Source organism: Vulpes vulpes, chromosome 9, assembly GCF_048418805.1.
Source record: "Vulpes vulpes isolate BD-2025 chromosome 9, VulVul3, whole genome shotgun sequence".
NCBI lineage: Eukaryota > Metazoa > Chordata > Mammalia > Carnivora > Canidae > Vulpes > Vulpes vulpes.
In genome coordinates, this window is record NC_132788.1 from 7413909 (window position 1) to 7427738 (window position 13830).

The 13830-nt window shown below is 45.5% G+C and overlaps 1 protein-coding gene across 2 annotated transcripts in view; it reads right to left on the reverse strand.

Moving 5' to 3' along the window:
* Positions 1–3519: 3519 nt before the first annotated feature.
* Positions 3520–13830, reverse strand: part of EFHD1 (EF-hand domain family member D1) — a 45877-nt gene continuing 35566 nt past the window's right edge. For both annotated transcript variants that reach the window (XM_026006239.2, XM_026006240.2), the window contains exon 4: positions 3520–4812. In XM_026006239.2, the coding sequence (XP_025862024.2) occupies positions 4678–4812 (135 nt within the window). In that variant the 3' untranslated portion in view covers positions 3520–4677. The remainder of the gene's footprint in view (positions 4813–13830) is intronic.

The window sequence follows — 13830 nt, forward strand, 5'->3', positions numbered from 1 at the left end:
GTGTGCACTTCCACTGATACCACGTGGCAGAGTACTGAAAGTGATTGGTTACAGAAAGGAGGCAGAAGAGGGACAACTGAACCCTGATAAGGTCCATGCTCAGCACTTCCTTAAGTTGTGGAACTCTATGTTGCCCCTCAGGACCTCCCACCAGCACAGGACCCAGGGGATGGCTATGGAACCACTGTTTTTTTGTTTGTTTGTTTGGTTGGTTGGTTGGTTGGTTTGTTTGTTTTTTTTAGATTATTTATTTATTCATGAGAGAGACGGGGGGAGCAGGGGGAGAGAGGGAGAGAGAGGCAGAGACACAGGCAGAGGGAGAAGTGGGCTCCATGCAGGGAGCCTGACATGGGACTCGATGCTGGGTCTCCAGGATCATGCCCTGGGCTGAAGGCGGCGCTAAACCACTGAGCCACCCGGGCTGCCCTGGAACCACTGTTCTTATAAGTCAGCCCTGTGAGCAGGGATGTGGCCAGAATCTGGCCTGGTGGACAGGCAGGGTCAGGAGGGAGAAATATGAGCAGGGACAAGGCCACAGGTGTCAGGCCTTGAGATCCACCCAGGAGGGCTCAGCAAGTAGCAGCTGCAGAGGGTGTGGCAGGTAAACAGGCACACTGGCAGGAGTCCCTTGGGCTCATTGGGTCAGAAGCCTCAAAAGAATAGAGAAATGGGAGAGAAGGCACCTGTGCTTAGGTCCAAGGCAGCAGCCAGAACTGGGCCACCCTGGCCTGGGATCCTTTGCCTATGACTCTGAAGACCCAGGGCTCAGGAGGTAGCAGATTTACAGTCTTGCAAGGTGGAAGATAGAAAGGGAACCAATTATGTCCTGAGCACTAATAAGTGCCAGGTAGATGATCATCATCATTTTACAGGTGAGGACTGAGGATCACAGAAGCTAAGCTACTATTTATATCTGACTCCAAATCCCATTACATCACACAGCCCCCAGGACAGAGGCAGAACTGGTTTGTTGATTTGTTGGTTTCCCTATTGCTCAATCAAAGAGGGGGCCTTTGGGGAGTAGACTCATCACTTTTCCAGTGAGAATGATATCCCCACAATCTCCACTATCCTCACTTTCAGAGCTCTTCCCTCAGGCCAGGCTCCCGTGTCACTACGCTTAGAAAGTCCTTGAGTGGGTGACAGAGGTCCTCCCTTACCCATCTCTGCTGCAACAAACCGGGTTTGTCCTTATGAAGTAGGCAGGGGAGCCTGTCCCAGGCTGGGCACCATACTAGGCCTACCGCAGTGAGTAAAGCAGAGTTCCTTGTCCAAAGAAGAAAAAGAGAAGTGAAAGGAAGGCTATTGCATAATGCCATGAAGATTATACTAGAGGAAAAAGGAAACAGAAACCCAGAGAAGAGGCACCTCACCTAGCCTGGGGTATCAGGAAAGCTTCCTGAAGATAATCTCTGAGCTGAGTCATCAACAATAAGAAGTCCTTTGCCAGGGGAAGGGAGGGGGCAAGCTCCAGGCTGAGGAGACAGTCATGCAAAGCCCTCAGGAGCCGCACTTTCTAGGAACCACTTGGTTTCGCAGGTGTACCTGGAGCACAGTTTGGACAGAGGGGAGGGAAAAGGGACAAGCGATAGGGCAGGATAGGGGAGCAGGGGACTGGATCCCCAAAGTGGGGGAAGCAAAAACTGAAGGGGAAATATTACAACCAAATGTTATCCTAACTTCAGGGTGGACCATGCAGGCAAAATGATGGCAGGGAAAGCATTCAGGAGGCCATTGCAGAGACCCAGAAAGAGCCCAGGAAGTCCATGGCCATGGAGGTGGAGAATGGGAGCTGCGGGTGAGAGGTGTAGAGGGACAACATCTATAGGACTATGTGATCAAGAAGGGGCGAAGAAGTCCTATCCCTGGTCTCCAGTTACATGAACCCAATTATTTGTCCTTTTTGTCTTCACCTGTTCTATGTCACATTTTTTTATCATTTACAATCATGAGTTTTTAGTTCTTGCAGGGCATGGCTGTCCAGAGAGGCAAGTGGATGCTTGAAGTAACTACACACACACACACACACAATGAAGTAACTACACAGTTGTCCCCATTCCTTTTTTGTTTTATTCATAGACTATTTTTTAAAGCAGTTTTATATTTGCAGAAAAACTTAGCAGAAAGGATAGTTCCCATATACCTCTCTCCCTGTCCCCCACCCTTTCTTCCCCTGGTACTAACATCTGGCATTAGCATGCTACGTTCGTTACAATTGATGTGCACATAGCAATGCCTTATTATTAACTGAAATCTGTGGATCACATTAGGGTGAACGCTTACTGTTGTACATTCTGTGCATTTTGGTTAATGTCTAATGACCTCTATGGGATGACTATAGGACTGCTAAAAATCCCCCATGCTCCACCTATTCATTCTTCCCCCTTTCTCTCTCAACCCCTAACTTTTTACTTCACTGTCTTTGTAGGTTTGCCTTTTCCAGATGTTATAGTTGGAATCATACTGTGTGTAACCTTTCCAGACTGGCTTCTTTTACTTAGCAACATGCATTTAAGTTTCCTTCATGTCTTTTGGCAACTTGACAGCTCGTTTCTTTTCATTGCTAATATTTCTTTTCACGGCTGAATTAATATTCCATTTTATAGACATATCTACCAGTTTATCTATTTGCCTACTGAAAAACATCTTGGTTGCTCCTGAGTTTTGGAAATTAAGAAATAGCTGCTATAAACATTCATGTGCAGGTTTTTGTGGAGACAAAATTTCTTGGATTAAGAAAATGCCAAAAAGCACATTTCCTGGATTGTATGGTAAGAGTGTCTCCATCCTGGGGTGCCTGGGTGGTTCAGCTGGTTTAGTGTCTGCCTTCGGCTCAGGTCATGATCCCGGGGTACTGGAATCAAGCCCCACAGGCTCCCTACTCAGCGGGAAGCCTGTTTCTTCATCTCCCTGTGCCATTCCCCCGCTTGTACACACTCTCTCTGTGTGTCAAATAAGTAAATAAAATCTAAATAAAAAAAGAGCATCTCCATCCCTTTTTTGTGTCCACTTCCCCTGTGGGGAGGTGACCCTATCTGAAAAATGACACCCAAGAATTGTAGATCTTGGGTTTGTGCAAAAACAGGTATAATTCTCCATGGGGAAGCTATGAGTATTTTTTGTTTTTTATTTTTATTTTTATTTTTTTGCTATGGGTGTTCTCGTGAGACAGAAGTCCTTACTCAGGTCCACAAATGCCCTAGAATCTACATGGGAGGGAGGGAGGGAGAGAGGGAGGGGTCATTGGCCCTCATCAGAGTTTCAAGGGATCTAAGAAGCAAGAGAAATCAAGCTACAGATTTTTGCCTGCAGCTGAGAATTCTCAGTGATGGGAAGGGGAGAGCAGCTGACAGACAACCTCAATACAAAGAGTGTCCCTGAGTAAAGCTGACCCTTAATTACCACTTCTAACTCTACTTCTGGGATTCAGTGTCACACAGGAGCTTGGGCTGGATGTGGCCCCTGCAAAAAACACTCCTCTCTCTCCCCCCAAGTCAAAGAAGACTAAAAGCACATTGATGTGATGGCAAAGTCCATTTGCATGGTTTATTTAAAAAGAGACAGCTGTAAAGTAGAAATGCAGATGTTTTCCTGTTACAAAGACAGCAGTTACAAAAGAGAAGTAATAAATATGACGCTAGGAATTATTTTTTAAAAATACAAACCCCCTGGCATTTGAGAGCAATCCCAAGAGCACACAATGCATAAAAATTTGCAGTGGGGGTAGGAACAGTTTCATCTTGACATCTTGGGAGCAAAAGTTGGAAACTGGCCAGATGAGGATGGTCATGACTTTGGGGATTTTGAAAAGCTCTGGAATTGTCGCTTGGGAGTGTAGGGGTCTGCTGTAATATAATTTGCATAGTCAGAATTAACAGGGATTCTTCTACGCATTAATAGCACTTCTGATAATTCTCTTTTTCTTTCAGGTAAATAGCATAGTATTTAAGAGTAGGAGGAAAGGGTGAAATGAAAACACACGAATGGAGGGGGGATGAGGAGGGTGGGTCATGGGAGACTGCTAGGAGGACAGGAGAAAGGTGATAGGAAGGAACAGAATGTTCTATTTTTCTACTATTTTGTCATCTCAGCAGTGTGCCACTCCTTCTGTTGAAGAGAGGACAGGCAGTGGTCCAGCCTGGCTTGCCTTAAACCTTACCATCAAAAAAGGACAGAAGACGCAAAAGCAATGGGCAGAATCAGGCTCAGAAGGAAAATAGGGAAGTCGGATGGCAAACAAAGAGGAGGGGGACCCAGAGAGGAGAGGGCCAGAGAATTACCCAAGAAAACAGGCCACGTTAACATCAGAGCCCTCCAGGGACTATCTCCTCCGAGGACCATCAAAGAAAGAAAGATCTGCACAAATTAACACTCTTTGATGCAGAATGGCAAAGGGACAAGGAAAAAATACAAACTGCCAAGTAGAGGCACAATCTGGCTACAGAGGAAGGGGGTCAGGAAAGAGAAGCAAGGGAGGCAGTTGGCTCATCCCGGGACCCTTGGGAGGGGCTCCCACCCAGGGATGAGAGCCGCCCCTGCCACCCCGTGAGGCTAAGGAGCTTGCATTGGGTGGTGGGTGTGGAGGCTGGTTGGGGGGCAGGGGTGGCAGGGGTGAAGATGCCCAGCCAGCTCTCTTGGGGGCATCTGTGAGGCACTGTGGATGGAGGTGAAGGCAGCCTAAGTACTGAAGGCCGCCTTGAGCTCCCGGAAGGCCGCCTGGCGGATCCTCCTCTTCTCCTCTTCCCGCTTCCGCTCATCTTGCTCGGCTTTTAGCTCAGCTTCAAACTTACTGGCACAGGACAAAGCTTGGACCTGCAGAGACACAGCAAAAACAAACCAACAGCCTGAGGGAGGGGAGGAGAAGCTTGGAGATGGAGCCACGCATCAAACAGAGCTCAGGGGGCTGGAGCCCAGAGACAGGGGAACCAGTCCACTGCAGGGCAGGACCCCGCGCCCCCCAGAGCTGGTACCCCTTGGAAGTTTGCTTGATCCCCGTGGTGGGTGGCATCACTTTATCTGCCACCATGCTATACACGGTCCCACCCACTACGGTTGGTCTTCCCACTTCACTTCTTTGCGGGGACATCGTTTAACCACCCACCTATTACCGACTTCTGTGTCAACCTTTAATCTCACAATAATATAGTTTTATTCTAGGGGGAGAAGACCAAAAACCAAACCAAACGAACTTCCTGCTGGGATTCTGACTGCAGTCGCATCAATCTGCCTGTGGCAAGCGGATACCTTTACAACATTATCAATCATTCTGAATTTACTTCCAAATATCATGTGTTCTTGTGGATGTTGTGGATGGGATTTGGTGCTAATTCTTTAAACCTAGTTTATCTATAATAATACCATATCAGATAAATCCATTTTCCAATCCTCTATTCTGGGGGATCCCTGGGTGGCTCAGCGGTTTAGCGCTGCCTTCGGTCCAGGGTGTGATCCTGGAGTCCTGGGATCGAGCCCCATGTCGGGCTCCCTCCATAGAGCCTGCCTCTCCCTCTTCCTGTGTCTCTGCCTCTGTCTCTCTCATGAATAAATAAATAAAATCTTAAGAAAAAAATCCTGTATTCTGGAACCAATTCCTCCCACCACCGCACCCCCCCCCCCCCCCCCCCCGCCGGCTCAGTGTCTCATCCATTTGGTAAAATTCCCAAATGCACTGGGTGTGCACGTTATTTTAATAAAGATTGCCAAATTGCTCTCCAAAATAGCTGTTCCAATTTATACCCCCACCATCATGGAATGTGAGTACTCAATTCCCCACAGCCTCACCAACATTTATCAGTAACCTTTTTCCTGTTTGCCAATCTGATAGGGGGAAAAAAAAACCCCACAAACCTGGCACCTTCTTTTATTTCCTCTTAGGTGAATTACCCATTTCCCCGGGATTTCCCACTTCACCATTCTTTACATAATTTAGTCTTAGTCTCTTTCTATATAATTTTCAGCTACTCTTAAGTCTTTTGCTGGTCTAACTTCAAGATACCTGAGGCCATGCACATATTTTTTTTCACATATTTAAATTTTGATGTAATCTAAATTTTCAACCTCTTCCATTCTAGCTTTGAGCTCTCTCTCTCTAAGTAGGCTCCATGCCCAAGGTGAGGCTTAAATTCACGACCCCAAGATCAAGAGTCACACGCTTGGGGATCCCTGGGTGGCTCAGTGGTTTAGTGCCTGCCTTCAGCCCAGGGCGTGATCCTGGAGTCCTGGGATAAAGTCCCACTTCAGGCTCCTTGCATGGAGCCTGCTTCTCCCTCTGCCTGTGTCTCTGCTTCTCTCTCTCTCTCTCTCTCTCTCTCTCTCTCTCTGTGTCTATCATGAATAAATAAAATCTTTAAAAAAAAAAAAGAAAATCTAAGTGAACTATGGATATTATTTAAAAAAAAAAAAAAGTCACATGCTCTACCAACTGAGCCAGGCACCCACCCCATGGCCTTCCTCTTATGTCATGTTGAAAGTCTTCTATACCCCAGGGCTCTACACCCATCTTCCTTTCATACTTTTCTGGTTTTATTTTCCCATTAAGCTCTTAAAGTCACCTATATTTTATGTCAGTGAAGGAAGTATATATCATAGGAGGACTTGACTTCATTTTCCTAAGTGGAGAGCCAATTTTCTCATGCCTCTTATTGAATAGCCCATGATTTTCCCACTGATTTGAAAATTATCTTTTTCATGTACCAAATTCCCACATGAAGGAGGTCTGTTTTTACTACTTTTTAAAAATATTTTATTTATTCATGAGAGACACAGAGAGAGAGAGAGAGGCAGAGACACAGGCAGAGGGAGAAGCAGGCTCCCTGCAGGAGCCCGATGTGGGACTCAATCCTGGGATTCCAGGATCACACCCTGGGCCGAAGGCAGGCGCTAAACCACTGAGCCACCCAGGGATCCCATTTTTACTATTTTCAATCCTGTTCCACTGACTGATTTGTTTACTCCTACACATGTACCACATTATTTAATATTACTGTTTATAGAATGCCTGGATATTTATGAGGAAAGTATTTTTTGTTCTTATTTATTTATTTATTTATTTATTTATTTATTTTTTATTTGAGAGAGAGAGAGAGAGAGAGAGAACAAGAGGGAACATGAGAGCACAGAAGAAGAGGAAGAAGCAGACTGCCTGCTGAGCAGGAATCCTGATGCGGGGCTGGACACCAAGATCCCGAATCATGACCTGAGCCAAAGGCAAATGCTCAACTGACTGAGCCACTCAGGCAACCTCTAAGGAAAGTATTCTTTCATTATGTTGACTAAGCACACTTTTTTCATATTTTCCTTCCTTCCTTCCTTCCTTCTTTCCTTCCTTCCTTCCTTTTCTTTCTTTTTAAAATATTTTTTATTTATGCATTCATGAGAGACACACGGGGGGCGGGGGGCAGAGAGAGAGAGAGAGAGAGAAAGAGGCAGAGACACAGGCAGAGGGAGAAGCAGGCTCCACGCAGGGAGCCCGACATGGGACTGGATCCCAGGTCTCTAGGATCAGGCCCCCGACTGAAGACAGTGCTAAACCGCTGGGCCACCCGGGCTGCCCTCTTTCTTTCTTTTTTATTCTTTTAAGTAGTCTCCATGCCCAGCATGGAGCCCAACGCGGGGCTTGAACTAATGACCCTGAGATCAAGACCTGAGCTGAGATCAAGAGTCAGATGGTAACTGACTGAGCCACCAAGGTATCCATCTTTCCATATATTTAAATGTCTTACTATGAATATTAAACTTCACCAAATGTTTTGAGATGTCTTGCTGAAATGATCACATTTTTTCATATTTGATACCTATGAGAATTTTAAAATTATCCCTGCAGTCTTAACATAAATTTCACATGTCTTAAGAGTCCCACAGCTATATTCATTACGTTAATATGCTTTTTTTTTTCTGACGTGTTTTTATCTGATTTTCTTGTTAGAATCATGATGGCTTTAGAGAATGAATGTGAGAGGTGGTTTTGGCTCAGGTCATAATCTCAAGGTTGTGACACTGAGCCCCATGTGGGGCTCTGCACTCAGCAGGGAGTTTGCTTAAGATTCTTTCTCCCTCTCCCTCTCCCCTGCTGCCCAGGCTTGCTCAAGCTTTCTCTCTAAAATAAATAAATCTTTTAAAAAAGAGAAAATTAGCGTGATGTAATCTTTTTCAATATATTCGAACTAGTTTGTGACATTGAAAAAAATCTGTAACATTGAAGAATAAATCCCTAAATTCCCCAGCACTTAACTTGTGGGGTGTTTTTTTTTTGGTGGGGGCAGGGAGGGGGCTCCTAAATGTCTTTATAATTAATCACTGTCTAGTTATCTCACATTTATAGAAGAGCATTCTGTTTTGCTGAGTGTTTAATGATGTTAATTCGACGTGTCCTAACCTCTACTATTTTTTTTTTTTTTGTAATTTTAGGTAGGCTCTACAGCCAACATGGGGGCTTGAACCCAAAACCCTGAGATCTAGAGTCTCAGGCTCTACCAACTAAGCATCCAGGAGACCTGACCTCTATTTTTAACTAACACATTCCTAGGTCCGTCATCTTTTCCCCATCACAAGCTTCCACGTTTAGGTGTCTCCATGCCTATTCTCTGGTTCTACTCACTTCTGTGCATTACAGCTGAGATTTACCATTTCCAGGAATGCTCTTTATCCGGTCCATTCTGGTTTTCAGTCCATTACATCCTTCGTAGCACAATGCAGACTCTCACATCTCAATGAAAAATGATAACACCCCTCCTACATTCTCCCTGTAATGCACAGGGGTCCGTGTCTGAACACAGGACACCTCTGAAAATATTAACCATGGAGCTTTATGTTTTTACTCTTTCTGAATCAGAATCCCTAGGGGGAGGAAATTATGTTTTCCAAAGTCCCCAGGTATTTCATAGGGAGGCCCTGCTCTGTCTCAAGCAGTTCTCCCCTGGCATCGGAGTCACCAGAGGCCAGAGTTAATTGCTTCAAGCAGAGTCTAGCTCATGCTGACTCTCATCACCCTCTGTTCCCAGACTCGGGCTGAAAGTTTGGACCCCAGTCTCCTTGTCTAGCCCTGACCCCTCTCCTCTTCACCTTTATTCATTTTTTTCCTTGTTGTTCTGTTTTCAAGAATTTTATGAGCTGGCCATTAAATATTAAAAGCTGGGATGCCTGGGTGGCTCAGTGGTGGAGTGTCTGCTTTTGGCTCGGGGCGTGGTCCCTGTCCCAGGATCAAGTTCCACATTGGGCTTCCTGCGGGGAGCCTGCTTCTCCCTTTGCCTGTGTCTCTGCCTTTCTCTCTTTCTGTGTCTCTCATGAATAAATAAATAAAATCTTTAAAATATATATATTAAAAGTTAAATTATATAAATCTATAAGTAAATTATATTAGAAGTAAAGGTAACAAATATTAAACATTTTAATTTTTAAAATTTTATTTATTTATTCATGAGAGACACACAGAGAGAGGCAGAGACACAGGCAGAGGGAGAAGCAGGCCCCATGCAGGAAGCCTGATGTTGGACTTGATCCCGGGACTCCAGGATCACGCCCTGAAGGCAGACGCTCAACTGCTGCTTTAAAAAGCAGAGACACCCAGGAGTCTCTGTAATAAATATTAAAAAGACATTGCTTCCTTATTATCTTGCTACATTTTATTCTTTCTGTGTTTTTGAAAGTTGTCTGTTTCTGGTATAACTTTAAGGTGGAAATCCTATACAATAACACACTGTGTATCTTCCCAAATCCATGTTCAGCAATATCCTTTTGGAAGCTTGAAAGCAACCCTGGTAGGAATATTTACACCTTGGAACCCAACAAAATGCTACAAAAGTAGGGCTTGATTTATTGTGTAATTGGCAATCTTTTCCTAAGAAAGTGATGGGAATGGGCAGCCCAGGTGGCTCAGTGGTTTAGCACTGCCTTTGGCCCAGGGCCTGATCCTGAAGATCCGGAATCGAGTCCCATGTCGGGCTCCCCGCATGGAGCCTGCTTCTCCCTCTGCCTGTGTCCCTGCCTCTCTCTCTCAGTGTGTCTCTCATGAATAAATAAATAAAATCTTAAAAAAAAAAAGAAAATGATTTTTAAAAAGTGATGAGAAATGTTAAAAATGCAGATTAAGCTGAAAAATGTGTAGTGACTGTGGTCTTTCCATTATGAATAGCTCCAAAGAAATTCAGGGAATATTCTTCCAATATTTTAAAAGTATTATCAAATTCAGCAAAGGGGCATGTGGGTGGCTTAGCTGGTTAAGTGTCCGCCTTCAACTCAGGTCATGATCCCAGGATCCTGGCATCGAGCCCCATGTTGAGCTCCCTGCTCCCCTCATCTGCTTCTCCCTCTCCTTCTGCCCACTCCCTCATGCTTGCTCTCTCTTTCTCTCTCTTCTCTCTCTCTCTCACATAATAAAATCTTTTTAAAAATTTCAGCAAACAAGTTGTTCACATCATTGAGGAAAGAATACAATTCTGACATGCATCCCTTCACTTTTTCTTATAAATTAACTTACAGTATCAACCAACATTCATGTTGGAACTAGGTTCTGTTGTCATTTGCAACCATAGGCAACAAATACAGAGCCCAACAAAAACCAAGGAGTTGTTCTTTGAGGATCAATAGGCTATGTGGAATTTATAATAAAAGTAAAGTATACAGGGCACCTAGGAGGCTCAATTGGTTATGTGTCTACCTTCGTCTCAGGTTATGGTCTCAGTGTCCTCGGATCTAGGCCCGCATTGGGCTCCCTGCTCAGTGGGGAGTCTGCTTCTCCCTCTTCCTCTATGTGCTCTCTTTCTCTCCCAAATAAATAAATAAATAAAATATTTTTTAAAAAGTAGAGTATACTTTATTATTTGTAAATTATGTCTACATATCCTTTATATCATTAAAACCTATAATAAAGTTATGCATATGTATATATGCATATGCATCCATATGCATACTTCGTTCAGAGAGCCGGTTGCTAAATATTTACCTATAAGCCACAGTTTAAGCCTCAGTGTCCTCATCTAGAGAGTGGGATGCCACTGCCTCCATCCAGAGTGTCTGTGTGAGTGTTAGATAAGACGTGACCCTGAGGTCTTCAGCTGAGGGCTTGGAGCACTTGCCTACTACTGCTGGCCAGGTCAGAGGGGGAGGGGACCTTGTGACTCTCTCCCTTGGGGTCCTTGTTCTCCACTATAAAAGTCTGCCTCGGGCACCTGGGTGGCTCAGTGGTTGTGTCTGCCTTTGGCTCAGGTCATGATCCCAAGGTCTTGGGATCGAGTCCCACATTGGGCTCCCTACCAGGAGCGGGCTTCTCCCTCTGCGTCTCTGCCTCTCACTCTGTCTCTCATGAATAAAGAAATAAAATCTTTGAAAAAAATCTTAAAAAAAAAAAGTCTACCTCTCCCCTTGATTCTATGGTCTGTGAGTCCTGTCTCGCCAATCACCCCACTCTGTCTTCATGTTTCCTTCTCTGTGGACCACTTCCCTGGGATCTAAAAACATACCACCATCTGTCTATTCTAGGTTAAACACAACAACAACAGACATCTTGCCTGATCCCAAACTACCATCCCCATTTTGTCCAGGCCTCCCCCACCAGCAGTCTACATGGAAAAGTTGGGCTCTTCCTCCCCGCTTCCCACTTCCCACTCACCTCTTACCCTACTGCCATCTGCCCTCCACAGGGAACCTGGGCTCCAAAAGTCTCCACTGACCCACTTGCTAGACCCAAGACCCACACTCTGGCCTCATCTGACTTCAAGCCTTGGTTTCCTTGTATCTCCAGTCAGTTTCTTCCCCCCATCCAGTCACCGCTGTGTTCTACCATAGTCACCCCTGCGAGTTCTTGAGGAGCTGCTTGTATCCTGTGAAGGCAGATCCCGTGGTCCGTGAGCCGGGCATCCATGAAGCATTCATTTCCTCCCTCCTCTCGTGCTTGGAAACATGGCCCGAGGGTCTGGGGAGACTGACCTGTCTACCCTGAGCTCCACAGAGAGCCCTGTGGGGATAATGGTATCCTAGCCCTCAGCCAGTGCTGGACATGTGTGGAAGTGATAATTCCATGACCCTCACTACCTAGTGTCCCCATCCTTGCTAGTAGCAGAATTACAGCTGCGCACACAGACCCCAAGAAAGAAAGGCAGGATGAAGCTATTTGTGGACTAACGTTGCGCCCTTCACTTTTTCTTAAAATTTATTTAAGCAATCTCTACACCCCACATGGGGCTCGAACCCATGGCCTTGAGATCAAAAGTCACATGCTCTTCTGACTGAGCCAGCCTGCCAGGCACCCCCATGTGCCCTTCAAATGAAAGGGCACACCATCCCCTTCCTCACATTATTCCCATATTGGGAGGGAGGAGGCACCCCTGTCCTGATTTTTAAAATATCATCAAGCCCTCTCTACACAGCTCCACAAATCTAGTCCTAATGGCATTTCTTACCATCCACCTCCAAGCAAGCAGTCATAAATACCGAGAGTGCTAGCTAGTTTGAGATTCATTACCACCTCCTTCTCAGTCCCACCATCCCTGTGCTCAGTGGACCCACAATTCTCCAGATGTCCATGGAAGCCTGGCTGATTCCAGCTTTTCCCCAGACACGTCCATCCCCAGTGCCCAGCGCTGGTCAGGGGGAGGCCCACTGAGGGCCCCCAGCGCCTTCAGCTGTCTTTCCTGAGCGTGTCTTTGCAGTGCAACTGCCTGCAGAGCTCATTCAGCTCCATGTTTCTGGGGCCCTACCCTGGAAAAATCCCAACGAGGTCTAGGGAGGGGGATCTGAGAAGCTGGTCTGCAGATAATTCTGGTGGTTAGCAGCCTGGGGAGGCCTGACCTTCCGCTGGATGTGCACAGGGGCCAGCCTCCAAATGCGCTTCACCCTCCATGCCCAGAGCCTTTGCTCTTGCTGTTCCCACGGCAGGAACGCCCTCCCTTCCTTGATTACAGGTGAATTCCCATTCATCTCTGAACATCTGTCGCAAATGTCAGCTCCTTTATGGCCCTCTCCCAAATCTGAGTGATGATTCCCTCCGTTCGTCATTCGTGCAAACATTTATTGAGGGCCATTATGTGCCAGGCTCTGTAATTACGAAGATAACACACCTACTCTGCCTTTGAGTCTGGCTTGAGGAGGCAGACACAGGACCGGTTCAAAACATTTCATTGTTATTCTTTTAATCTTTTCTCCTCCTTATAAAAATACTGCACACATCACAAAACATTCCAAAAATATATAAAAAAAGAAGTCCTTATGTCATAACTATTACTAATACTTTAGTATGTAATTATCTGGGTTGTATTTAGTAATTAACACGATTAGGTTTCAAACATAATGTTTTGCATTCTTCGTTTCGGACATTTGTCCCCACACAGGGTGTACAAGCGGGCGGGCCACCAGGATCTCAATTCCCTGATAATGGAAGCGTTGGTCACTTCCAATTTTTCTCTTTTAATGCTGTATGAAATCCCTGTCTCTAGGTCAATGTTTGGTTGCATTTTTATGCTTCTAAGGGATAAAAAAAAAATCCTAGGGACAGAATCCCAGAGGTAAATGAGACGAAGCATTCACAGCTAAGCCCCAAATTGCTCTCCAAAAAGCTGGGACAATTTGTACTCTTACCAAAAATGTCTGAGAATGAGGAAGGGGTAGAGGGAAAGGGGGAGAGAGAATCTTAAGCAGGCATCACGCCTGTCATGACCTGAGCTGAGATCAAGAGTGGGACGCTTAACCTACTGAGCCACATAGGTGCTCTGTGAACAGATAAATTATAATACCATTCTCCTCATAGTAGAGGCCCACAGAGTAGGGTAGACTTTCTCAGGAGAAGTGGCCAAATGGAGGCAATTCTTTAACATGGAACAAGTAGAGTTTTCTAGAGAA